Below are 26952 nucleotides of genomic sequence, written 5' to 3' on the forward strand. Positions count from 1 at the left end.
TGGTTGACACCCCTGTGCCACTTTCTGGAGGGGTAAAAGGATAAGGCAAGATCCCCCAACGCCTGAGGGCCGTGTCTTGTCCTGCCAGAGGAGGTCAGAGGCCTGGAATGGAGGACATGTCTCTCGGGAAGAGATGCTTCCAAGGTGGTTGGGGGTAAGGGGGGAATCTGGGGGAAAGGCGTGGGGGGTGTGGTGGAACAGGGTTCCGAGAGCCCTACTGGCTTCCCCTCCTTCACTCCACTTCCATTCCTCCTCTGTCCCCAGAAATAAGAATGTCTAAGCCCCTGGAGGCCGAGAAGCAAGGTCTGGACTCCCCATCAGAGCACACAGGTGGGTGGGCAGGGAGCAGGGGGGCAGGAGTCACCGTGGGCAAGGGAAGTGGGGCAGATGGGAAGAGGGTTGGGAGGGGTCAGGTGTGGTGGGAGTGCCTGTTGACAACACATCCTTTCCCTCTCTTTGCAGACACTGAAAGAAATGGACCAGACACTAATCATCAGGTCAGGAGGGAGTGGATAAGTGGGAGGGGGTGGGAAGAAATGGGGAGGGGGTGCAGAGGGGGCTCTGTGCTGCCTGGACCAGGAGGGCAGGGAGGGGGGTGGTCAGAAGCTGCTCCACTGCACTATTCCATCCCCCTGCCCCTACTTTCTCTTTGCAGAACCCCCAGAATAAGACCTCCCCATTCTCTGTGTCCCCAACTGGCCCCAGCACAAAGGTAAGCAACTGTCGGAACAGCCAGGGAAGCAGGCAGCACTGGGGAGAGGGACCTCAGAAGGCCTGCCTCAGTCCAAGGCCTGAGAGAGCACTGAGCCTTGGTACCTTGGTAATGAGGTTCCTCCCACCCCTTCTCACTCTTGGGCTCCCACCCCAGGTCTGTGACTCACCCAGGCTCCTTCCCCTTCCCTAGGGGGTGGGGGTGGCCAGGGAAATCCCCCCCAGAGCCCCAGGGTGATGAACAACAGGAAGCCAAAGGCCCGCCCCCATCCCAACTTCCCTGACCCAACAGGGGCCGGCACCACCCCCTGTCCCCCAATACACACATTTATCTGCCAACTGAGGTGGGGGTGGGAGTTGGCACCAGTTGAGGATAGCTTTAGGGATGCAGGAGGAGAGGATGTCAGGGAGGCCGGAAGCAGCCAGTCAGTGCAAATTCCACATCCAGATGGGGCCCTGTGCCTGGCATTCTGGGCTTCTTGGGGTTGCTTGGGCCCAAGTCTTCACCCTTTAGCCTGGTCAGGGGTACCAGGCAGGTCCAGAGGCTTGAATGTAGCACTGGAGGTGGAGGCAGAGAAGGTGTGAGCAGGACTCCAGACCCTGACCAGCGGTGGCTGAGGGATGGGCTAGGAAGCTGGGAACTGCTCCCTACCCTGCTACAGATTTGCTTTGTGACCATGGGAAAGTCACTTCCCCTCTCTGGGCTTCTCAGTTTCCTCTTCTCTATCATTGGTCGGGGGGAGGGGATAGTCAGATGGAATGGCCTCTGTGGTTACCTCCATGTCTCGTGTACCCCCATGCCACTGTGGGAGGAGAGGACAAAAGTGCTTTGCGAGCAGATGTCCTGCTTCTGTGCTGAGCGCTTTATACGGGGTCCAGGGGAGACAGGCTCTTGATCTTGACCTCCATGACCCTCTGATGGCAGGTTTAGCTCTTGCCTTAGCCCTCGGAGTACAGCATGTATCCATTGCCCCCACTTTGTCCTCATTTGAATCAGATCTTTGCAGTCTGTTCTCAAACTGGCAGCAGGCTTCCTTCTTTTGGGGATGCCAGTGGGACCAAAGGAATTAAGGTTTCTTCCTCTCCTTCCTGGCCTCGGGCTCAGTCCACAACTCACCCTGTTTCTCTCGCCTTTGCCTCTCAACTTCTCTCCATCTCTTCTGTCAGCCTTTCCCTAACTGAAGTGATTCATGTGCTCCTGTCACAGTCTCAGGCATGAGACCACAGTGTGCAACTATTTACATAATAATTTTGTTAATTGGCTCAATTTTTAAAAAACACCTTGTTATGGAAAATGTGAAGTGGATACAGAAATAGAGAAAAGGGTATAATGAAAATAACCCCCCAGATACCCATCAGTCAGCTTCAACAATTACCAACTCATGAAATGGCTTGCTTTTTGACAGCTTAAATAAATGTTTTTTAAATGGAAATTTCACAAATGGAAAACCAGAATCACTTGCCATGGAAATAAATACGATGATTATTAAAATTTACCCAGAGTCTCTTGTGTGCTGAAGGGTGTAAACTTCAGAGGCCTTCTTCTTAAAAGAGGAGATTAGGGCTGGGGGCGGTGGCTCATGCCTGTAATCCCAACACACTTTGGGAGGCTGAGGCAGGCGGATCACCTGAGGTCAGGAGCCTGCCTGGTTAACAGCCTGGCCAACATGGTGAAACCTTGTTTCTTCTAAAAATACAAAAATTAGTCGGGCACGATACCTGTAATCCCATCTACTCAGGAGGCTGAGGCAGGAGAATTGCATGTACCCAGGAGGCAGAGGTTGCAGTGTGTTGAGATTATGCCACTGTACTCCAGCCTGGGCAACAGAGTGAGACTCCATCTCAAAAAAAAAAAAAAAAAAAAAAAAAAAAAAGGAGATTAGGCCAGGTGCAGTGTCTCAAGCCTGTAGTCCTAGCACTTTGGGAGGCCAAGGTGGGTGGATCGATTGAGCCCAGGAGTTCAAGACCAGCCTAGGCAATGTAGTGAGACCCTGTCTCTACAAAAAATACAAAAATTAGCTGGGTATGCATGCCTATAGTCCCAGGTTCTTGGGGGACTGAGGCAGAAGGATCGCTTGAGTCTGGGAAGTCACGGCTGCAGTGAGCCTTGGGTGACAGAGTGAGACCCTGTCTCAAAAAAATAAAATTAAATTAAAATAAAAGTAGAGATTAGCTCATATTGGAGAGATGTTAAAGATACCCAAGCACCAATCAGAGACTGTAAGACAACCAGAAACAATGAAAAACCACTGAAAACGGAATAGTGTGCTCACCATGGCATTCAACATTATTTTTTAGAAACTTTTTTTTTTTTCTGAGACAGAGTCTCACTCTGTCACCCAGGCTGGAGTATAATGGTGCGATCTTGGCTCACTGCACTCTCCACCTCTTGGGTTCAAGCGATTTTCCTGCCTCAGCCTCCCTAGTAGCTGGGACTACAGGTGTGCATCACCATGCCCAGCTACTTTATTTTTTAGTAGAGATGAGGAGGTTTCACCATATTGGTCAGTCTGGTCTCGAACTCCTAAACTTAAGTGATCCGCTTGCCTCGGCCTCCCAAAGTGCTGGGATTACAGGCGTGAGCTACTGCATCCTTGGCTGCACTCTAGCCTGGGCGACAGAGTGAGACTCTGTCTCAAAAAAAAAAAAAAAAAATATATATATATATATATATATATATATATATATATATATGATACACGTTAAAAACAGACATAGGTCTTCAATGTATGACTCTGTGAACTTTCAGAAACTGAGCACACTCGTGTCACCAGCATCAGATCAAGAAACAGAGCACGACCAGCCTTCCAGAGGCCCTTAATGCCCCTGCTAGGGACAACCACTACCCTCACTTCTCATACTCAGTGTCATTTCATGCTGCATCTCTGTAGCACATTTTTTTTTTAAACTTCTCTCTCTGTCTTTTTTTTTTTTTTTTTTTGGTAGAGACAGCATCTCACTCTGTTGCCCAGGCTAATCTCAAATTCCTAGCCTCAAGCAATCCTCCTGCCTCAGCCTTCCAAAGGGCTGGGATTATAGGCATGAGCCACCACACCTGGCCTCTGTAGCTCTTAAACTTTCTAATACTTATGTTCCATAATTTGGGACATGCCACTCACTGTCTACTATTTGGCCTTTCCTTGACCTCTGTTTGTCTCTGTCCACGTTCCAACTATCACCCCCTCTGCCAATACGCTGTATCATTTTGCATAAGTTGCTTTCCCTCTCTGAGTCCTTTTACAAAATGGTGTTGGGATATCAGGCTGAAGGATGATCCCATTGTCCACTCTAGAACTGAGGGTGTGTGATCCATCAGGCCATGCCTTCTCCCACCACTGTGTATGCTTCATCCAACAGGCCTTTCAGCAACAACTGCTGCTGTCTGGCTTTTCACCTAGGAGCAGAGGAGGCCAAGGTGGCTCTATGGTGGTCTGTTCTGTGTGTATGGTACAAGATGTGTCCATATCGTCTTCAGAGAGACACAGAGAGGCTTGGCAGAACTCAGGGGCGGAGGCTGAAGCCTGGCAGTTCCTGGGCCACATCTGGCTTGTCCACAGTGCAGGACAAATATTGTGCCTTGCTTATTCTGCCAGTATTTTTGTTCTAGATTTTGAAGAGAGTGGCCAGCAGGAGCCGAGTAGGAGCTGGATAGGACTTCTACTCAGGCAGCGCTCTCTCCAGTCAACCTCCATCCAGCCCTGCTCCTATCACACATTTGTGCCCATTTCTGTAAGCATCTGAGTTTGTAGCCCAGGTTCCAAGGTGGTGGTTTTTCTTAGTACCTGAAAACCTTTCCTTCCAACCAGGTATTACTTCATTGGACAAATAAGAGATGCACCTGGCTAGGTGCAGTGGCTTATGCCTGTAATCCTAGCATTTTGGGAGGCCAAGGCAGGAGGATCGCTTGAATCCAGCAGTTCAAGGCCAGCCTGGGCAACATAGTGATACCCTGTCTCTACAGAAAATTTAAAAAATTAGCCAGGTGTGGTGGTGGGCACCTGTAGTCCCTGATACTCAGAGGCTGAGGTGGGAGGATTGCTTGATCCTGGGAGGTAGAAGCTTCAGTGAGCTGTGATCATGCCACTGTGCTCCAGCTTGGGCAACAGAGAGAGAGAGAGAGAGGTACCTCTGTGTGATACAGATGAAGAGTGTGGGATCCAGAACCCTTTATTTGACCTCCCAGATGCTCAGTGCAACTATTTTCCTTTTTTTTTTTAAGGGACGGGGTTTCACCATTTTGGCCAGGCTGGTTTTGAGCTCCTGACCTCAAGTGATCCACCCACCTCGGCCTCCCAAAGTGCTAAGCTTACAGGTGTGAGCCACCATGCCTGGCCACTATTTTACATTTTACAGACAGGGAAACTGACTCTCAGGAGGGAGAAAGCACTCTGCAAAGGAGACTTCTCCTGTAGGGAGTTTGGGTGCAGGTGTTGTGTTAGCACTATCTGATTAATGAGGAAACTGAGGCCAGAGGAGTGGTTTGAATCTCCCAATGGTCAGTGCAGGACCATGAGCTGCAGCCTCATGTTCACACCCCAGTCTGTTCCTCCTGTGCCAGTCTGGTTGCCATTGCCACACTCATGCCCTCTTTTTGGTTCACAGGTGGGCATTCTCTCTGGCCTCCACTTAACATTCTGGGGTCCCGGACCCTGCCTCTCTCCTCCCCAGATCAAGGCTGAAGACCCCAGTAGTGATTCAGCCCCAGCAGCACCTCTGCCCCACCAGCCGGCCCAGCCTCATCTGCCCCAGGCCCAACTCATGTTGACGGGCAGCCAGCTAGCTGGGGTAAGTACTCAAGGAAGGATGGGGACAAGGGCACAAACCAGCCACCCCTCATCTGTTACAGGGCTAGTGGATGAACTGTTCCACCGAGGCCATGGTCACTCTCGCACACCTACCTCTGTCCTCCAGGAGGTCTTGTCCCCTCACTTGCTTGGCTTAGGCACTAATCCCTCTCTGCCTTCTCTGCTCCTCTCTAACCCCCTGCTCCGGCTCCCGCTGACCCCGCTGCCCCACAGCTCACGGCGCTGATGCCAGCCCAGCAGCAGCTCCTCCTGCAGCAAGCCCAGGCCCAGCTCCTGGCCGCCGCCGTGCAGCAGTCCAGTGCCGCGGCTGCCGCTAACGCCGCTGCCGCCGCCGCCTCCGCCTCTTCCTCCATTTCCTCCTCCTCCTCTTCTGCCTCCTCCTCGACCTCACAGCCCCCAGCCTCCTCTGGGGGGGGTGACCTGCCACCACCACAGCCTGCCAGCCAGCCCTCTGGGACCCCACAGCTCACCTTGTCCCAACCGATCCAGCTCACAGCACAGGTAAGGGCAGCCACTGGGGACCTGGCTCCCTGCAGGGAAGGACATGCAGAAGCAGTGAGTGTGCAGGAAGGAGCTGACTGGTTCACATAGACCATTCTGACCCCTAGCCACATGCCAGTTCCTAGCAACCCTGGGAAGCCTTGGGAGATGTTGCTGTCCCATCTTACAGAGGGGTAGAGTGAGGCTCACAGGGAGGAATATCCCACATAATAATCCTCCCTCTGGTGGCGTGTCAGGGGTAGTGCTTGCTATGCATCTTGCTGGGAGTTCACAGCTTCCTGGGAGATTGAGATTGTTGTCCTCAATTTACAGGTAAGGAAACCAGGAGTCACCTCTGTGAATGGTACCATGTGGGTACAAAACAAAAGATTGAAAATAAGAACGAGTGCCCTACCTTCATTGTGTCCCCGGCTCATCCAACAACATGCTCTTTCAAAAAGGGGCCCATGATCTATGAGTTAAGAGGTTCTGCATCCTCTCCCTCTGGAGCTTGCTGGTCCATAGTTCATCATGAATTAGTGGCTGTCTCAGATTCCTAGGGCTACCATAACAAAATGCCACAAACTGGGTGGCTTAAGACAACAGAAACATATTGTCTCTGACCACAGGTCCAAACTCAAGGTGTTGGCAGGGCCGTGCTCTCTTTGAAGGCTCCCAGGGAGAATCCCTCTTTGCCTCCCTGGGTTCCAATGGTGCTGTCAATTCTTGGTGTTCGGTGGCTTAGTAGATGGCTCACTCCAATCTCTGCCTCCTCCATTGTCACATGGTCATCTTCTCTCTGTGTGCATCTGTCTCTGTATTCAAATTTTTCTTTCTTGTAGGGACACTGGTCATTAGATTAGGGCCCACCCCGATGACCTCATTTTAACTCGATTACAGCTGCAACCCTATTTCCAAATAAGGTCACATTTACAGGTACCAGGAGTGAGGAGTTCCGCATATCTTTTTGGGGACACAGTTTAACCTGTAACAGTGGCCAACAGAGTTCCCTTAAGGACATTGAGGGGAGCAGAGTCGGAGCTGAGTAGGCTTCCTCTTCCAAAGGGCAGCTTTCTCCCAGCCCACTCCCATCCACCCCTTCCCACATCACCCATTCATGTTGTCTCTCTGGTTTCCATAAGCATTAGAGTTGTGGCAAAGTTTCAGGGCAGTGAAGGTCCTGGGAAGCCCTACAGCAAAGCTACCTGTTTAACTTGCCTTAGCCTAGCATTTCCTTTAGTGACTGCTCTATAAAAAGCTGTTCTCTCACTTCGTCCACCCCCTTCCACAGAACCTTAGATAGCAGGTGCTGTCCACGCAGGGAGCTGTCCAGCCCTGGTGAGGCTGTTCCCTTGATACAGTTCACTACCCCAGACAGGCCCATTTCATTATTGACCAATGCTCCCATTTGGGACTTTCCTTAACACTCAACTGATACCTGCCTCCTTAGAGCTTACTTACACTGGGCCTGGTTCTGTGAAGACACTCTGTAAACTGGACCTACTGCTCTGTGATGGCTCTTGCAGATGTAGCCTTTTTTTTTTTGAGATGGAGTCTTGCTTTGTTACCCAGGCTGGAGTGCAGTGGCATGATTATGGCAGCCTCAACCTTTTTGGACTCAAATGATCCTCCCGCCTCAGCCTTTCAAGTAGCTTGGACTACAAGTGCATGCTACCACATCCAGCTAATTTTTTATATGTATATATATTTTTTATAGAGACGGGGCTTTGCCATATTGCCCAGGCCAATCTTGAACTCCTGAGCTCAAGCGATCTGCCTGCTTTGGCCTCTCAAAGTGCTGAGATTATAGGCACGAGCCACAGTACCTGGCCCAGACGTAGCCTTTCAATACCTGGCTCTCCACAGTAACAGTAACTTAGTCTGTTGGGTGCTGCCTTTGTTCCAGGCACCTGCCAGTGATGGCCTCTTTGCACCCATGAATCCTCCCCACAGCCGAGGCACCGAGGGGCAAGTGACCTGCCCCAGATCATGCTGTGAGCAGGAGTGGCAGAGCAGCCTGGAAGTCCAGGGCTCTAACTACATAATCTGTGGCTGCTGCTTTTAGCTGTTCTTCACGGAACATGGTTTCTAGCCCCTCCCACCCTGGTCACCAGAGACTCCAGCAGCAGGTGTTCCATTTGCCTCGTAGCATAGACGGCCCTTTACTGAGCAATGCCAAGGGCTTGGGGCTCCTCACTGGGGCTGGGCTTTTTCGCATCTCAGTAGCCCTGCTATTGTTCTCTTTTCCCTGGAAGTCTGTTCTGTTCCTTTACCTGGACAGTTCCTCTTCATCTAAGCCCCAGCCCAGGAGTCCATACCTCTAGGAAGTCATGATGACTTCCTTCCCTCCAGCTGTGCCTGAATATACCTGAGGAAATATCAGTTGAAGGAACGAAGACTAGAGGATAGAAGGTGGAACAGGGCAGCCTAGCGCAGACCCCACCAGGCCACCACCTCTGTGAGCAGCAGACATTCCTGTCTACACACTCCTAGAGTCACCTCCCCAGCTCCGCAGGGACCCAGCAGCAGCAGGCTGAGCCTCTACCACCTGCCGTCCAGCCCAGGCCCGGATTGTTAAGGTCTCCTTAAAACCCTCTCTGCCAAGTCCTTTTCTTTCACTCCTCCCTCCCCAGCTTCTCTCAGCTCTGGTCTTTCCTTTTTTGTCCACAACAAGTGCAAAGCTGGGCCAAGTTTGTTTTCTGGAAATTCTTTCTCACAAACTGAGTTGCTCTTTGACATGATTTCTACAACAACACCTCCTATGGGAACCATGCTGGACCCAGGCTGCAGAGGGACCAGCTCTTCCTGACTTACCTGCCCACTGCTCTAGCCCTCCCCTGCTCCTCAACTTGGATGGCTCTCCCCAGCCCACATCTCATGCCCTTCACTCCCAAGTCCACTTCTTGTGCCTGGTCAGCTCTGTTCCTGCAGTCATTTCACAAACATTTCCTGGCCTCCTATGTGTTGGGCCATGGCAGGAAGCTGAAGACTTAGGAATGAGTCACAGCCATCCTTGCCCCTGAGGGGCTCCCTTTCCTGAAGTGGAACAAGCACATCAGTGAGCTACTAAGAAATGTTTGACTTGGAAGATACTAAGAAGCCCAGAGAAGACAGTCAAAAACACTCATAAATGCTATCCCTTTAAAATTGTATAAAATACAAGAAAAAGTCCCCCTTCCATCCCTCTGATGTCAGCTTCCAAAGAAATGCCAGTTAAACCGTTTGGCAGGATCCTTCCCTGCAATCTTCTAGCTTGTACAGATGAAGGGGCAATTATAATACAGTTTTACAATTTGTCTGTCCATTGCTCAGTGTGATGCCTTCTACTGAGGGGGTGGATGTTTACTGAATCGATGAGGGATGTTTTGCAGCAGATTTTCAATCAAGGATAGGGAAGATATCTCTCCAGGGAAGTATTTTAGAATGTGTGGCGTAGGGGTAGGCATTGGTGGAAAACTTGGATTAACAGTTAAAACATCATTTTGTATTGGAGAGTAGGGGGGGAAATTGGTATTTTCCTAATAGGACCATGGCAAAAATCTTGACAAAATCTTTTAGGCTGCTAGGACCTAGCAAATGAAAGTTTCCCAAAGAAGCCTACTGAGTGTGATGGGAATGTGGGAAAGAAATGGATGTGTGTCTGAGAGAATCAGGACCCACATCTGTCCAGGCTTTCGGAAAGACTCAGGGGCATGGGGAGGAGTTTGCTGGGAAAGGGCTTCCAGGCCGTGGGAATGGCAAGTGCAAAGTGAGAAAGCAAGGCCAGCTGTGGAGGCACAAATAGGGAAGGATGAGCTGGGAGGGAGGAGCCAAAGCTCAAGTCCAGGTAGCTGAACAAGACTCAGGAGTATTTGGCTCAGATAATTGAAAAGGCCTGGCCTGAAATACCAGGCCCAGCTCCATGGGTCTGTCTCCCTGTTTCATTACAGGGCAGGCAAAATGGGTGTCAGCATTTCCAGACTTGTAGCTACCCTACCCAGGGAGATAAAATGCATCCCCTGGGCCAGGTAGGGTGGCTCACGCCTGTAATCCCAGCACTCTGGGAGGCAGAGGTGGGCAGATCACTTGAGATCAGGAGTTTAAGACGAGTCTGACCAACATGGGGAAACCCTGTCTTTACTAAAAATACAAAAATTAGCCGGGCATGGTGGTAGGCACATGTAATCCTAGCTACTCAGGTGGCTGAGGCAAGAGAATTGCTTGAACCCAGGAGGTGGAAGCTGCAGTGAGCAAGATTGTGCCACTGCACTCTGGCCTGGGCAACAGAGTGAGACTCTGTCTCAAAAACAAACAAACAAAAACGTGTCCCCTGGCTAGGTTTGAGTCCTTGCCCTCAACCCCAGAGAAGGCAAGGTCAGCCCTCCCTGGTCCTCATGATTTGAGGGTGGGAAAGTGTAACCCCCAAAGAGATGGGTTCTGTTGCTTGAAGAAGTTGAAGGGGCAGTGGGTACCAGGCCAATCAAAACTGCCCACCTGGAGGTGTGTGGTCAGTGCATACACAGGGCCTTGGAGTCCAAGAGCCTGGCCCAGGCATGCCATTCACTCCCACTGGCTCCTTGGTTGGGATCTGCTGTTGCCCATCTGTCTTGGAATTTTAGCATAAGGTAGCATGATGTGACATGAAGTCCATATGTAGGCATTTTTTCTCCCTGTTGAATGGTTCTCCATTTGTGGTGTTCTGCCCCAGTCTCTACAACTTCTTGGGCTCCATGTCACAGGACCAACCACTGGGGGTCCAGAGAAGAACCCACACTAGAGAATGGCCACCTCCTCCGCCCCACCCCCATCTTTAGAGCTTCCCCTAGTGGAGTGACTGTACTAATCATAGAATGGACTGCAGGGGATAGAATTAGAAACGAGAACCCAGTAGGAAGTCCTTGAAGGTATACAGATGAGACATGAGGGTGGCTTGAGCCCGGAGGGTGAGGATGGGGGTCCTGGTTGCTATTTTGTATTGATTGTATAGGTCAAGGATGACTCCTAGGATTTTGGCTTCAGCAGCTGGGTGGTGATGACATGGTTTCCTGAGTTGGGGAAAACGGGAGGAACAGGATGTTTTGGAAGGCTGTGGTAGGGAGCCAGCAGTTTCATTTTGGACATGTTAGGGTTTGAAGAGTCTATTAATCATCCACATGGGGACACCAAGTAAGCAGATACATATTTGAGGCTGAAGCTCAGCAGAGTGTCTGGGAAGGAGCTGGCAGTTGTTCGTTGTCAGGAAGAGAATGAACTTGGCCAGGCACAGTGGCTCAGGGCTATAATTCCAACACTTTAGGAGGCCGAAGCAGGAGGATGGCTTGAGGCCAGTTCAAGACCAGCCTGGGCAACACAGCGAGACCCCATCTCTACAAAAAAAGAAACAATTAACCAGGTGTGGTGATGCATACCCATAGTCCCACACTACTTGAGAGGCTGAGGCAGGAGGATTGCTTGAGCATGGGAGGTCAAGGTGGCAGTGAGCTATGATTGCATCATGGCACTCCAGCCTGGGTGACAGAGTGAGACCCTGTCTCCAAAAAAAGAAAGAAAAAAAGAAAGGGAAGGAAGGAGGATGGCTGGACCGATGGAAGGAAGGACTCAGCCAGGTTGGGTTCCCACCCTTAAGAGCTTATGGTCAAGTGTGGTGACATGAGGTGGGCAATGGTAGAAAATGCTCATTTTGAGGGGTATGTTGTAATTTCCAAAATGCTTTCTAGATAATATTACTCAGGACTTAGAACAACCCAGTGGAGAATTAGACATTATTATCCCCATTTTACAGTTAAGAAAACTGAGACCCTGAGAGAGAAATGACTCAGTCATAATAACTGCCATTTATGAAGGACAAGTTAAGTGAACAGGAATCAGGCTAAACATTCTATACTTACTGTCTCATTTAACAGCTTTAACAGCTCCATGAAGTAAGACTTATTGTGGTGTCATCTAAGGAAACTGAGACTTAAAGAGGGTAAGGAACTGCCTGAGGGGTGTAAGGGAAAGTCAGGTTTCTGGGCTCCAAAGCCCAGATCTCTCTCTGACACCTTGCATCATCATCTTATACAGTTAAGGAGGCTGAGGCCCAGAAGGAAAGTGGCTTCCCCCAGGCACACAGCAAGAAGCAGGTGAGAGGGCTCAAACCCCCAAGTTTCTAAGCTGGAAGGGACTCTTGCATCCCCTAGTCTAACTTCCCCTAGGTTAGGTGTTTTCTTGTCACTGTTATTGCCAGGTGGGGATTTTCACCCAGATGACTTCCATGGCAGGTGCCCAGTGCCTTCCCAGGCAGTGTCCTACCACCAGACAGACTGACACTACTTGGAGTATCAGAAAGCCTGACCTCATTTTAATTTTAAGTTTTATTTTATTTAATTTATGTATTTATTTTTTTTGGAGTCTTGCTCTATTGCCCAACCTGAGGTGCAGTGGCACCATCATAACTCGCTGCAACCTCGACCTCCTGGCTGAAGCAGTCCTCCCACCTCAGCCTCCCAAGTAGCTGAGACTACAGGCATGCACCATCATACCTAGATAAGTAAAAAGACAAATTTTTCGGTGGAGACAGGGTTTCACAATGTTGCCCAGGCTGGTCTTGACCTTCTCGCCTCAAATGATCCTCCCACCTCAGCCTCCCAAAGTACAGAGATTATAGGCATGAGTCACTGCACCTGGCTGAGTATTATTTTATGTTTAATTGACAAATAATCATTGTATATATTTATGGGGAACCATATGATGTTTTGATACATGTATACATTGTGGAATGATCAAAGCAGGCTAATTAGCATATTTATCACCTCAAATATTTGTCATTTCTTCATGGTGAAATCATTTTGAAGTATTCTCCTTGCTGGACACAGTGGCTCACTGTAATCCCAGCTACTCGGGAGTCTGAAGCAGGAGGATGGCCTGAGCCCAGGAGTTCAAGGCTGCAGTGAGCTATAATCATGCACTGCACTCCAGCCTGGGTGATGGAGCAAGACCCTGTCTCTTAAAAAACAAAAACAAGGCCGGGCGCAGTGGCTCATGCCTGTAATCCCAGCACTTTGGAAGGCCAAGGCGGGTGGATCACAAGGTCAAGAGATCAAGACCATCCTGGCCAACATGGTGAAACCCTGTGTCTACTAAAATATGCAAAAATTAGCTGGGCATGGTGGCGTGTGCCTATAGTCCCAGCTACTTGGGAAGCTGAGGCAGGAGAACTGCTTGAACCCAGGAGGCAGAGGTTGCAGTGAGCCAGGATCGTGCCACTGCACTCCAGTCTGGCAACAGAACGAGACTCCGTCAAAACAAACAAACAAACAAAAAAACTCTCTCTTTGATGTTTTGAAATATACAGTACATTATTAACACTAGTCGCTGTGCAGTAGAACACCAGAATGTATTCCTGTTATCTCACTGAAACTCTGTGCTTGTTGACTATCTTCCTGTTCCCCATCCATCCTCCCCTCCTCATTTTGAACACAATCTATCACGATATAGTTTACATAGTTCCCAGACCTAACTCTTTCCTGTTCTCCCCTACTCTGGACTTAACTTGTCTTAGAGAGGGGAGGTGCAGAACTGGTCACAGTTTGCCATATCAGAGATGGCAAAGGAATATCAACTCCTTTGCCATCCCTGATATGTCATGGTGGCTGCCAGAGCTTGTGTGGAGGCCCCTAATGGGGGTGTGAGGGGTCATGGGGGATAGGCCATCTGCCTTGTGCACTGGAGTGAGGTGCAGCATCTGGGTCATTGCAGCCGCCCCTGGCTCTGGGGCCCAGCGTCCTCAAGTTCATTGTCATGGCTTTCTCTTCCCCCACCAGGTGGAACTGAGCCCAGATGGGAAAGTGGGCAGTTCACCCATGTATCCTATAATCCACATATCAATCTTTCTGCCCCCAGTCATGGCCAAAGTCCCAGCTATGGCAGAGTACTGCCAGTCTGTCTTGAGGTTTCACCTCATTCATTCATTGTAAATGTATTGATCACCTATGAGGCTCCTGCACTGGGAGGGTGATCAAAATACAGCAACGAGCAAAAATCGTTACCATCCTTTCTTAGCTTTCATGGGCATGCTAGCTCTCTGTGCTAGGCTTCCTCAAAGCTCAGGGACCGAGTAGCAGATCCACGAAATATGCTGGCCAGGGTCTTTTCTCTGGCCTGTCTCCACTTACTGTAACTTCTCCACTGTCTGACTTGGACATAACACGCCCCCAAGTGGCTTCAGATGGCAATGCTACCTCTAGAGGATGGAGAAATGGCACCTCCTACCGGCTTACCCCAGTTCTGAGCCAGCTTACTTTTCTGTTCACCCAGAATCTTATCTTGTCTCCTTTCTTTTTTTTCTTCTTTGTTTTGTTTTGAGACAGGGTCTTGCTGTGTCACCCAGGCGGGAGTGCAGTGGCATGACCATGGCTCACTGCAGGCTCAGGCCATCCTCCTGCCTCAGTCTCCCGAGTAGCTGGGACCACAGGCACATTTCACCATGCCTGGATTTTTTGTAGAGACCCCATCATGTTGCCCAGGCTGCTCTCGAATTTCTGGGCTCAAGCAATTCACCTGCCTCAGCCTCCCAAAGTGCTGGGACTGCAGGTGTGAGCCACCGTGCCCCCACTGTCTTTCTCCCCTTCTTTCATTCCTTTAGTCGGCAAATATTTAGTGAACATCACCATGCCCAAGAGCTCTTCTGGGTGAGGATATAGTGAGGAATGAGGTAGACAAGTCTGTGCCCTCATGGAGCTGACACCTGCTGTAGTTGGGGAGACAGGCAGGAAGCAGATAATTGCTATGAAGGAAAGAAAAGAATGTAATAGAGAGCGTTGAAAGAAAAGGAAGACTTCATCAGAGTGTGTGGCCAGAGAAGGCCTCTCCAAGGAGGGGGGACATTTAATGGAGACTTGAATAATGAGGAGGGACTAGCTCTGTGCAAATCTAGAAAAGGTATAGCAAAGGTACTGAGGTGGGAACTTATTTGTGGGTTCAGTAACAGGAAGGAGAGCAGTGGGGCTGGATCAGAGTTAGAGAGTGAGAGTCATATGAGGCAAGGAAGGAGAGGCAAGATGGCTTGGAGCTGGATTGTACCACAAATGTGATGAAAGTCAGTGGAGGCTGTGTGGCTTGATATATGTTTTAGAACAGGGACTTTGAGTCCGCAGACCACCCCTAGAAGAGTCTATGCATAGAAGTCAGTGTCCACGAACTTGGATGAGAAAAAAATTACATCTCAGTTTTTACTATCTTCTGACCAAACCGTAGCACGTCCCTCTATCATGAATATAGACAACAGACCACAGCAGTATTAGCAGTACTCAGACTTTGTCACCAAGAGAATGCAGATTTTCAAATTCTCTTATAGTTGTTGCAGATCTCTCAAAATACTGTTTTTACTCATCATTGCTTTGAAAGTACAGTAGTCATCAGATCTACTGCTGGATCTTGTTACTTAATGTGCTAAGAAAGAAAACCATAAATTATTATACGACAACTCAAAAAGTGTTTGATGACTATATTTTCTTTTAATTTTAATTAATTAATTAATTTTTTTGAGACAGAGCCTCACTCTGTTGCTCAAGCTGGAGTGCAGTGGCACGATCTCAGCTCACTGCAACCTCTGCCTCCTGGGTTCAAGTGATTCTCCTTCCTTAGCCTCCTGAGTAGCTGCAGCTACAGGCACCTGCCACCACACTAATTTTTTCTGTATTTTTTGGTAGAGACAGGGTTTTACCATGTTGGCCAGGCTGGTCTCAATCTCCTGGCATCAAGTGATCTGCCTGTCTTGGCCTCCCAAAGTGCTGGGATTACAGAAATGAGCCACCACACCCTGCCAAATTTTAATTAATTTTTATTTTATTTTATTTTATTTTATTTTTTGGAGATGGGTGTCTCCCTTTGTTGCCTAGGCTGCAGTGCCATGGTGTGATCATAGCTCACTGCCACCTCAAACTCCTGGGTTCAAGGGGTCCTCCTACCTCAGCATCCTGAGTAGCTGGGACCACAGGAATGCACCACCATGCCCAGCTAACTTTTCTTCTTCTTCTTGTAGAGACAGGGTCTTGCCATCTTACCCAGGCTGGTCTCAAACTCCTTGGCTCAAAAGATTCTCTCATCTCAGCCTCCAAAAATGCTGAGATTACAGACATGAGCCACTGTGCCCAGACAGTTTTTTAATTTTAGATTCAGAGATATATGTGCAGGTATGTTACAAAGCTTATATTGCACGATGCTGAGGTTTGGGGCATAATTGTTCCCATCACCCTGATAGTACCCAGTAGGAAGTTTTTCAACCCTTTCCCTTCTTCCTCCCTTTGGAGTCCCTAGTGATGATATCTGTAATTCTATGTGATCAATTTCATTTGAAATTCTATATATCTGGCTGGGTGTGGTGGCTTACACCTTTAACCCCAGCACTTGGAGAGGACAAGGTGGGTGGATCACCTGAGGTCAGGAGTTAGAGGCCAGCCTAGCCAACATGGTAAAACCCCATCTCTACTAAAAATATAAAAATTAGCTGGGCATGGTGGGCACACCTGTAATCCTAGCTACTTGGAAGACTGACGTAGGAGAATCACTTGAACCTAGAAGCTGAGATTGAGTCACTGTACACGTACTGCAGCCTGGGTGACAGAGCAATGCTCCATCTCATCTCAAAAAAAAAGGAGAGAGAGAAGAAAGAGGAAGGAAGGAAGGAAGGAAGGAAGGAAAGATAGATCTTATATCTTATGTTTTATGTTTTTAACTCTGAGAGGAGGGTGATAGAGTTTTTCTTTGTTTTTTTTGTTTTTGTTTTTGTTTTTGTTTTCAGATGCTGAAGAATTCAGGGCACAAAAAAATTTAGAACTCTATTGTTTTAGACCCCTCTCTGGCTGCTTGGGGTGAATGGATGGTCTAGGGTAGAAGGATGGTGGTTTGGACCAGGACAGTGACCGTGGACAGGAACAGATGTAGAGGGAACTGGGAGGACTTGCAGATGGATTAGGTGGATGGGGAGAGGAAGGGAAGGTGGGATCAAGGCTGACCCTTAAGTCTCTGGTCTGAGAAACTGGACAGGGATGTGGTTAAATATTTCTCATCACACTTTCTCACCATGAGACCTTCTGCAAACTGGGATGCACTTTCCCCATTATTTCCTCTCTCTGCTGATTCAGAACGAAACCTACAGATACCTCTTTAGGCTTCTGGAGGAAAGGGGAATTTTCACTGAGAGTTATGCTAGGGAGGAACAGGAGTTAACAGATACTTTAATCAACAAGCTATGGGTTATAGGAAATCAGAAAAATGCTGATAATAAGACTTGATTTCTGGTCTTATTCATTAGACTCAATTCAGTGGGCATTTAATGGGGGCTTACCAGGCTCCAGTATGGGTTAGGGATACAAGAAGAATAAGACATGCCTCTGGCCCGCTAGAGTTTCAGTCTAGCAGAGGAAAAATACTCATAAGCAAATGCATTGCCTTGGGAGACGTGCAGCACAGGGCAGGCGGGTCCCGTTTTGTGGGGCTGAAAGATTATGCAACTTGGAGTCCCTTTGAAAGAAAAAGACAACGTTTGAAACTAAAATTAGGTATGGGACCTTGAAAAGCGTTCACTAAATGGGGGGCCCTGAAGCATATGTGTTGCCCGCTTTACAGTTGATCCACATCTGGAGGGAGGTGACCACGGAGGTGTTATTGGGCTGGGGTAGCTGGGAAAGGGAAGGCAGGGTGGACATGGTTTCACAGGATAGAGTGCTAGGACTTCAGAACCCCTTAAGCTGGATTCTGAGATGATTAGCAGCAAGAGAAAGGTCAGGAGCACAGGAGTACCCAGTCCACTGCCATACACAGAAAAAGCAGAGGCACCCCCAGGGGTTCAGGGAATGGCTTTGAGCTGTCAAATGGTTGGAAAAGCAGGGATGTTGATCAGCAGTGACTTTGGGTGGGTAGGGGTGGGACACTGGGATATTTTATTTACTCAGACCAGGTACGTGTTTCAGATCCCAGAGGTATGGATGGATTTGTAATGTGGCCTTCTGGTTTAGTTTTCCAGACATCAACTATGCATACCCAAGCAAATATCGAAATATACTTTTATTTTTTACACAAAAACAGTAGCATCATCATACCCTCTGTTCTGCCTCTTGAACTTTCCACTCAACAGGGCATCCTGCAGATTGTTCCATATCAGGATACAAAGTGACTCATCATTCTTGTTGATGACTGCATAGTATTCCATTGTAGAGCTCTATTCTCATTCATTCAACCTGTCCTCTCTTGCTGCATGCTCAACTACCTTCTACTCTTTTGCTGGAATGCCACTTGCTGCTGGGAGTAGCCTTCTAGAGAGGTCATTTTGCACACAAGTGTGAGAATAGGTAAATTTCTAGCAGTGGAATGGCAGAGTTGAAGGCTGTGTGCAATTGTAATTTTGATAGACACTGCCAAATCACCTTCTCACCAGCATGTACAAGAATATGTGTTTTCCCACACTCTCCAATGTAATATTACACACTATTTTTATCTTTGGTGATCTGAGAGGTAAAAATGATATCTCAGTGCAACTGCAGTCATGTTTATCTTATTGCAAGTGAATCTCAGTGTATTTCTATCTAGAGTTGTTCACATTTATTTCACTGAACACTCTCCAGACCTGTCAGCCACATTACTACTGGGTTGTCAGTTTTTTTCTTATGGATTTGTAATCGTTATTTTTCTTCTTCTTTTTTTAATTATATAGTTACTTTCAAAATCACTGTATATTAAAGGAATGAACTCCTTTTGTTGAATTGCTTATATATTTTCCCAGTTTGTTCACTTCCTGGCACATCAAATTGGTCTTTGAAATAACAATAGCATTGGGAAGAATTGAGGGCCATGTGCCAAGACCCACAATTTCCCAGAAGGAAAAAATTGTGAGTAACATGTTACAGGTTTCAATTCTACATAAAATTTGCCAAGTAAATGATGAAGCATCAGTCTTGGTTTATTAATGTATCTATATGGAACACCTACTGGGTGCCAGGTGCTGTTCTAGGTGCTGAGGATATAGTGGTGACTGAAACAGTCAAGATCACGCTCTCATGGTCCTGACGTTCCAGTGAGAGGGGCAGGCCATGAATGGGTAAACAGGAAGAGCAATGCCTAGAGATGGTGATAAGCCTTGTGAGGGAGATGAAATGGGCTGATAAAGGGAAGCCAGGAGGTGGGCTGGTATAGATTGGATGGTCAAAGAGGGCACCTCTGAGAGGGTGACTTTGTGTTAGGACCCAGGCATAAGTGTCAGAAGTGGAACTACCCAGTAGAGGGAACAGCACGTGTAAAGGCCCTGAGGCAGGAAGAAGCTTGGTGCATTTGGAAAAAAAAACAAGAAGGGATGAATGGCTGGAGCATAGCCAGGGTGGGAGAGGGCAGTGGGAGCAGGAAGATGAGCACAGGCCTCAGTATAAATGGACCTGTAGGAAGGTGAGGGGTTTTGTTTGCGTTGTTGAGAGCTATGAGAAGCCATTGGACTGTGTCTGTAAGGCGGTTTTGCTTTTTCTTTTGGAAATGTTTAAATGTAAAAGTAGAGAGAATGATGTCAAGAACCCCACATACTCTTCACCAAGCTCAGTAGATACCAACATTTTGCCAGTCCTACTGGCAAATAGGATTTCATCTAAACTCTTCATTTTTGGTGGGGGGATTGGATTTTTTTCCTCTCCCTCTTTCCCTACCTCATCCTGCTTTTTTCCTTTTATTTTACTTTATTTTTTATTCACTGCTATGCAAACAAGGATTTTTTTTTTTTTGAGATGGGGGGGGTCTCACTATGTTGCCCAGGCTGGTATCGAACTCTTGGCCTCAAGCAGTCCTCCTGCCTCAACCACCCATGGTGCTGGGATTATAGGCACACACCACTCTGTCTGGCCCTGTCTTAAAACATATTTTTTTTGCACCTCCCCCACCCAACTCTTAAAACATATTTTTATTAAAATATAATAAATATATAAAAGTGCACAAATCATAGGTATACAGCTATGAGCACTCCCATGGAACTGGCACCCAGATCTAGAAACAATGTGGCCAGCCCCCAGAAGCTCCCTGGTGTCCCTTTTCAGTCTTTTCTCCCCAAACTTCAACCATTAGAATCGTACAGGTTGTTCTCTGTGAAGACTAGCTCTCTCACTGATTATGTTTGGGAAGTCTATGTTGTGGCATGTAACTGTGACTTGTGGACTGCTCATTCTCATTGCTGTAGCTTCCATTGAAGCAGTTTCTTTACCTATTCTACTGTTGTGGGCACTTGAGCTATCTTCAAGTCCTGCATATTTCATATGGTCCACGTGAACATTGTAGTACATGTCTTGTGGTAAACACATACACATTTATGGTGGGTTATACGCAGGAGTGGAGTTGCTGGGTTATAAAGAAGGTGTATATTCAGCTTTCTTAGATAGCGCCTGTATTAGTTTGCTAGGGCTGCCAAAACAAAGAACCACAAACTGGGTGACTTGAGAGAAATGTATTGCCTCACAGTTCTGGAGGCTGGAAGTCAGAAATCACAGTGTCAGCAGTGAGGGAAGAATCTGTCCCTTCTGAGGGCTGTGATGGAGAGATCTGTTCCAGGCCTCTCTCCTTGGCTTGTAGGTTACTGTCTTTTCCCTGTGTCTCTCCACATCATCTTCCCTTTATCCTTGTCTATGTCCAAATTTGCCTTTTTTATTAAGACACCAGTCATATAGGATTAGAGCCCACCCTAATGACCTCATTTTAACTTGATCATCTGCCAAAGACCCTATCTCCAAATAAGGTTAATCTCTGAGGTTCTGGGGGTTAGGATTCCAACGTATCTCTTTGGGGGGTGGCAGGAAGTGGCGGGGGAGACACAGTGCATCCTATAACAGTGCTGAAGAGCTTCCCAAAGTGGTTGTACTAATTTATAGTATTTGCTGGAGTATTTTAAAGCTAATTCCAGACATGATATCATTTGCCTTGGGAATGTTTTTAAGGGAGGAAACACCTGGTCTGGTTTACAATTTTATTTATTTGTTTTTATTTATTTATTTGTTATTTTTTGAGATGGAGTTTTGCTCATGTTGCCCAGGCTGGAGTGCAGTGGTGCAATCTCAGCTCACTGTAACCTCCACCTCCCAGGTTCAAGTAATTCTCTGCCTCAGCCTCCCAAGTAGCTGAGATTACAGGCCTGTGCCACCAAGCCGGGCTAATTTTTTATTTTTAATAGAGATGGGGGTTTCTCCATGTTGGTCAGGCTGGTCTCGAACTCCTGACCTCAGATGATCCCCCTGCCTTGGCCTCCTAAAGTGCTGAGATTACAAGCCTGAGTCACTGCGCCCAGCCTATTTTTTATTTATTTTTTTGAGACAGAGTCTCGCTCTGTCACCCAGGTTGGAGTGCAGGGGTCTGATCTCAGCTCACTGCAACCACTGCCTCCCGGGTTCAAGCAATTCTCCTGCCTCAGCTTCCAGAGTAGCTGGGACTACAGCCATGCACCACTACACCCAGCTAATTTTGTATTTTTAGTAGAGATGAGGTTTCACCATGTTGGCAAGGCTGGTCTTAAACTCCTGGCCTCAGGTGATCTGCCCGCCTTGGCCTCCCAAAGTGCAGGGATTACAGGCATGAGTCACCGCACCCAGCCTGGTTTTTAACTGATTCTATTTGTTCTGTGGAAATGTTAAGACAAGGCAAATACTTCATCAAGAAAGAAAAGGTAAATAAAGAGTGAGCCCTCCCAGGACTGCCTAGTTGGGACCCTCTGGTACCCCACAGCAGAGAGAAACCTCTGGGTGCCCTTTAGCTCAGGGATGCTGTTCGGAGACTGGGTGGCATCCCTCACTGCCCAGTGCCAGATCGCCATGTGGAGCAGTTTCCTGATTTTAGTCCCTCGGGGTTCAGGTGATGCAGAGAGGATGGAACCCGGCTGGGACTCAGGCTGTCTTTCTGTCCACCCCTCTCCCTGCCAGGACATACAGCAGCTCCTCCAGCTCCAGCAGCTGGTGCTTGTGCCAGGCCACCACCTCCAGCCACCTGCTCAGTTCCTGCTGCCGCAGGCCCAGCAGAGCCAGCCAGGTAAGGCCCCCACCCCAGATGGCCTCCCTGACACCTCCACAGAACTTCCTCACTTTCCCCTCCCCTCACCCTGTGCATTTCCCCTTGTCTCTCCAGGCCTGCTACCGACACCAAATCTATTCCAGCTACCTCAGCAAACCCAGGGAGCTCTTCTGACCTCCCAGCCCCGGACCGGGCTTCCCACACAGGTGAGACTGTCCACTGACTACACCAGGCCAGGCCAGCAGCAAGCCTGATGAAAGCTGGGTAAATGAGGGTGAGGGGGTGAGAGTCCCCTCTCCACTTGACCCAGCCACACTCTGCCAGTGATTTGCTATGAGACCTCAGGCAAGCCTCTCACCCTGTCTGGGTCAGCCTCTTCCTCTATAGAATGAGGGGAGCTGGCCCAGATGAGTGGTTCTTAACCCTTTCAGGTATATGGGCTCCTCTGAGAATATAATGAAAAATTTAGATCTGATCCCTATTCCCCCAAAATGCTCATGTGCAAAAACATGCAAAATTGCAGGGGGAGCCTTTAGGTTACAAATGCCTCAGGCCTCTTCCAGCACTTCAGTGGAGGGTTCTCTGAACAAGGGATTGGTTAGGTTATATTTCACATCCACTTCCCAGACTGGAGACAGAAAACAAGGCCCACAGGTGTGTTTTATTTGGCCATTGTCAACTAAATTCCCAGAAAGCACCAGATTTCAAGCTCCTCTTGATAAACCAGAAGATCTGGCAAGACTGTACCCATGTCTATGTAGTGGCTTGGTGCAGTGAGCAGTTTCCCTGGCCACTGGCAGGAGCAAAGGCCCCTTAGAGGGGGTCAGCTCTCCAGGCCACCTTGGCACCTGGACCCCAAGGCCTTTCAGTTTGCTGCCTGAGTTCTAGACTTTAATAATAACTTTCACTACCTTTTACGAATTTCAAAGTTTTTTTCTACCTATTTTTTATAGCCCTTTAAAAAAATATATGTGAACTATTTAAGAAGGACTGACTGAAAAGATTAGAGACTAATACAGGTCTTAGCTGCAGTTCTGAAATCCCAAACGCTCTGAAAGTCAAGTTTTTCTTGCACCATTGGTATGAGAACTCATTTGGCTGCAAAATCTGTCCTGCCATGACATAAGGCAGTGTATGACTTTTCTTTGTCCCCCTTGGTATGGCATTTTTGCTGCTGCAAAACTGTTAACTACTGTATCTGATTATGGAGTAACATCCTTGATTCTGGTGTGGGTGGGAGGCAGGCCACATTATCTATGATATACATCCTACATAGGTTTTCTTTCTTTTTTTTTCTTGAGATGGAGTCTTGCAGGTTATAGTACAGTGGCTTAATCTCGGCTCACTGCAGCCTCCGCCTTACGGGTTCAAGTGATTCTCCTGCCTTAGCCTCCCATGTTATTGAGATTACAGGCATGTGCCACCACACCCAGCTAAGTTTTGTATTTTTAGTAGAGACAGGGTTTCACCATGTTGACCAGACTGGTCTCAAACTCCTGACTTCAGGTGATCCACTTGCCTCAGCCTCCTAAAGCGCTGAGATTACAGGCGTGAGCCGCCACTCCTGGCTACCTATGCAGGCTTTCTGAAAACTGAGACAAGCACAGTGGTGCACGCCTATAGTCTCAGCTACTTGTGAACCTGAGGCAAGAGGATCACTTGAGCCCAGGAGTTTGAGGCCAGCCTGGGCAACAGAGCAAGACCTGTTCTGTAAAACAACAAAACCTGAGAGGGGTGAGAGTGGGTGGATGATGAGAAATTACTTAATGGGTACAGTGTACACTGTTTGGGTGATGGATATACTAAAAGCCCAGGCTTCATCACTACACAATACATTTGTGTAACAAAATTGCACTTGTACCCCTTAATTTTTTTTTTGTTTTGTTTTTGTTTTTGTTTGAGAAGGGTCTCACTCTGTCACCCAGGCTGGAGTGCAGTGGTACAATCACAGTTTGCTGCAGCCTCAGCCTCCTGGGCTCAAGCACAGCGGTCCCCAGCCCTCCTGAGTAGCTAGTACTACAGGCATGCCCCACATGCTTAGCTAATTTTTAAAATTTTTGTAGAGATAGGGTTTCACTATGTTGCCCAGGATGGTCTCAAATTCCTGTCCTCAAGCAATCCTCCCACCTTGGCTTCCAAAAGTACTGGGATTACAGGCATGAGCCACTGCACCTGGCTTAAGGCTGGCCTTAAATTTATACAATTTTAAAAAGAAAAGGCCGGGCGCAGTGGCTCACACCTGTAATCCCAGGACTTTGGGAGGCTGAGGTGGGCGGATCACCTGAGGTCAGGAGTTTGAGACCAGCCTGACCAACATGGAGAAACCCTGTCCCTACTAAAAATACAAAATTAGCTGGGCATGGTAGCAATGCCTGTAATCCCAGCTACTCAGGAGGCTGAGGCAGAAGAATCGCTTGAACCCAGGAGGCAGAGGTTGCTGTAAGCCTGGATCACGCCATTGCACCCCAGCTTGGGCAACAAGAGTAAAACTCCATCTAAAATAAAAATAAAAAATAAAAAGCAAAAACAAAACAGAAAAAGTCCTAAACATCTGGCCCCAGCATTTTGGAGAATAATGGATCAAGGACCTGGGTGACAAGACATCCCTACAACCACCACCTGCTTCAGATCTCTTTATTTTTAGGGCAATGAAGCATCCCAGATAGAGCTGTTGCTTTTTTGTGAATCTCCCTAATTGCCCTCTCAGTCCATTTTTTTTTAATTTTCAGTTTATTTGCAGTTTACTCATTGCTTAGGACTTAATTTCTTAAGAGCAGTTTTAGATTCACAGCAAAACTGAGTAGAAGATACAGAGATATCCCATATATCTCTCTACATAGGCACAGCTTCCTGCATTGTATACATCCCTAACCAGAGTGGGACAAGTGTAACAAATGATGAACCTACAATGACACATCACTATTTTCCAAAGTTCATAGTTGACATTAGGGTTCACTCTTGGTGTTGTGCAGTCCATGGATTTGCACGACCTACTCATTTTTAACCTCATTCTCTCAACAGCCTTATTGGGTAGACAGAGCAGCAGTGATTGTTCCCATCCTGCACAGGGGGAAAGTGAGGCCTGGGCTAAGCAATGATTTGGTGGCAGGGCCAGTCCTTGATTCCCTGGTTGAGATGACCATGAACCACTGCCTTCAGCTCCAGGGAAAGAGCCCTGGCACAAACAGTTGGCGGCTCCTTCTGGGAGTTCCCAGGTGTGAAGGGACAATGCAGAATCCCAAGCAATGAGGAAACCCATGTAGGGCAGCAGAGTTGGACCTTTAAAGGGATTGACAGTGCGTGTGGAAGAAGGTGGAGGGGAGTCTGCAGGCGGAGGATGGAATGCAGGGGTGAGGAGGGAGAGAGGGGGACTGTGCACCCATCGCTGAGCCCCGTCCTGGTCCTCCGCCCTGCATCCCACCCACCTGCCAACCCCACCAGGCCGTGACCCGCCCTACGCTGCCCGACCCGCACCTCTCGCATCCGCAGCCCCCCAAATGCTTGGAGCCACCATCCCACCCCGAGGAGCCCAGTGATCTGGAGGAGCTGGAGCAGTTCGCCCGCACCTTCAAGCAACGCCGCATCAAGCTGGGCTTCACACAGGTCTGGAGCCACCTTGCAGGCTGGGCAGTGGGTGTGGGGGCGTGGCTAGTTGATGGATGCCGCGAGGAGCGTGGCCAGTCGGTGGGCGCAGTGGGCCCAGTGCCGAAAGGCCCCGCCTTAACCTCTGCCCCTTACCCGCCCCACTGGCTTAGGGTGATGTGGGCCTGGCCATGGGCAAGCTCTACGGCAACGACTTTAGCCAGACGACCATTTCCCGCTTTGAGGCCCTCAACCTGAGCTTCAAGAACATGTGCAAACTCAAGCCCCTCTTGGAGAAGTGGCTCAATGACGCAGGTGGGATTAGGCTGGGGCTCCTGTGGGGGGCGCGGGCAGCAGCCGGTGTCCATGGGAGGCGCCCTCTCATGCTCACATATCCCCCGGGGCACAGAGACTATGTCTGTGGACTCAAGCCTGCCCAGCCCCAACCAACTGAGCAGCCCCAGTCTGGGTTTCGACGGGCTGCCCGGCCGTAGACGCAAGAAGAGGACCAGCATTGAGACAAACGTCCGCTTCGCCTTAGAGAAGAGTTTTCTAGCGGTGAGACCCCCCACCCCGTCCTGGGTGGCCCTCACCTGAGGGGTGGCGGGCGGTGGGCCCCAGGCTAATGAGCCCTCTGCCTGCAGAACCAGAAGCCTACCTCAGAGGAGATCCTGCTGATCGCTGAGCAGCTGCACATGGAGAAGGAAGTGATCCGCGTCTGGTTCTGCAACCGGCGCCAGAAGGAAAAACGCATCAACCCCTGCAGTGCGGCCCCCATGCTGCCCAGCCCGGGGAAGCCGGCCAACTACAGCCCCCATATGGTACCAAGAGCCCGTCTAGGGGGTGGGAGACCACAGAGCTCCACAGGCACCTCTGTGAAGCCCACCCTACCTGGTTGTCCACAGAACCTAGAACAGAAGCAAAGAGAGCCACTCTTGGGGACAGGCCATTATGTAGACAGGCACAGTCACACAAGGACACAGTTTCCAGGGAATTACGGTCTTATGTGGGGGATACAAGCACCCCTAGATACACACCTACATAGCCAGACACAGAGTTATCACAGTGCCATAGCCACACAGGGAGGGATATATGTCCAGGGTCGTGGTCCAGGTTGAAACACACAGGCTCACAACCACACAGAGGCAGGGAGAGGCACTTATTTGCCATTCAGGGACACTGTTACACCCATGGGTGTCCTCTCAGGTCCACAGCTGCACACAGGCCCACTTGGTATCAGACACAGCTGGGACATCCTTTATCCCATCCCTTTATTTCCATTCCTGGAAAGGGCTGTGATGCTTCAGAGAGGAGCCCCCGCCCCCAGTGGTATGAAGGAGGCACTGTCTGAACTGAGTTCTAAAGGACAAGGGAAAGTTAGCCAGCCACG

At 48.8% G+C, this 26952-nt stretch overlaps 1 protein-coding gene across 13 annotated transcripts in view; it reads left to right on the forward strand.

The window, feature by feature from the left end:
* Window positions 1-26952, forward strand: part of POU2F2 (POU class 2 homeobox 2) — a 44602-nt gene that overhangs the window by 9238 nt on the left and 8412 nt on the right. For 4 of the 13 annotated variants that reach the window (XM_064381255.1, XM_064381259.1, XM_064381260.1 and 1 more), the window contains exons 2-11: window positions 265-330; window positions 463-497; window positions 656-712; window positions 5380-5496; window positions 21893-21998; window positions 22095-22186; window positions 25470-25583; window positions 25736-25877; window positions 25972-26120; window positions 26207-26383. In XM_064381255.1, the coding sequence (XP_064237325.1) occupies window positions 265-330; window positions 463-497; window positions 656-712; window positions 5380-5496; window positions 21893-21998; window positions 22095-22186; window positions 25470-25583; window positions 25736-25877; window positions 25972-26120; window positions 26207-26383 (1055 nt within the window). Of the gene's footprint in view, window positions 1-264; window positions 331-462; window positions 498-655; window positions 713-5313; window positions 5497-5729; window positions 6018-21892; window positions 21999-22094; window positions 22187-25421; window positions 25584-25735; window positions 25878-25971; window positions 26121-26206; window positions 26384-26952 lie in introns of all 13 variants that reach the window. The other 9 variants (XM_064381254.1, XM_064381258.1, XM_021670390.2 and 6 more) reach the window with 6 other exon arrangements.

This window comes from Aotus nancymaae, unplaced genomic scaffold (assembly GCF_030222135.1).
Source record: "Aotus nancymaae isolate 86718 unplaced genomic scaffold, 86718_ANA_hifiasm-v0.15.2.pri h1tg000028l, whole genome shotgun sequence".
NCBI lineage: Eukaryota > Metazoa > Chordata > Mammalia > Primates > Aotidae > Aotus > Aotus nancymaae.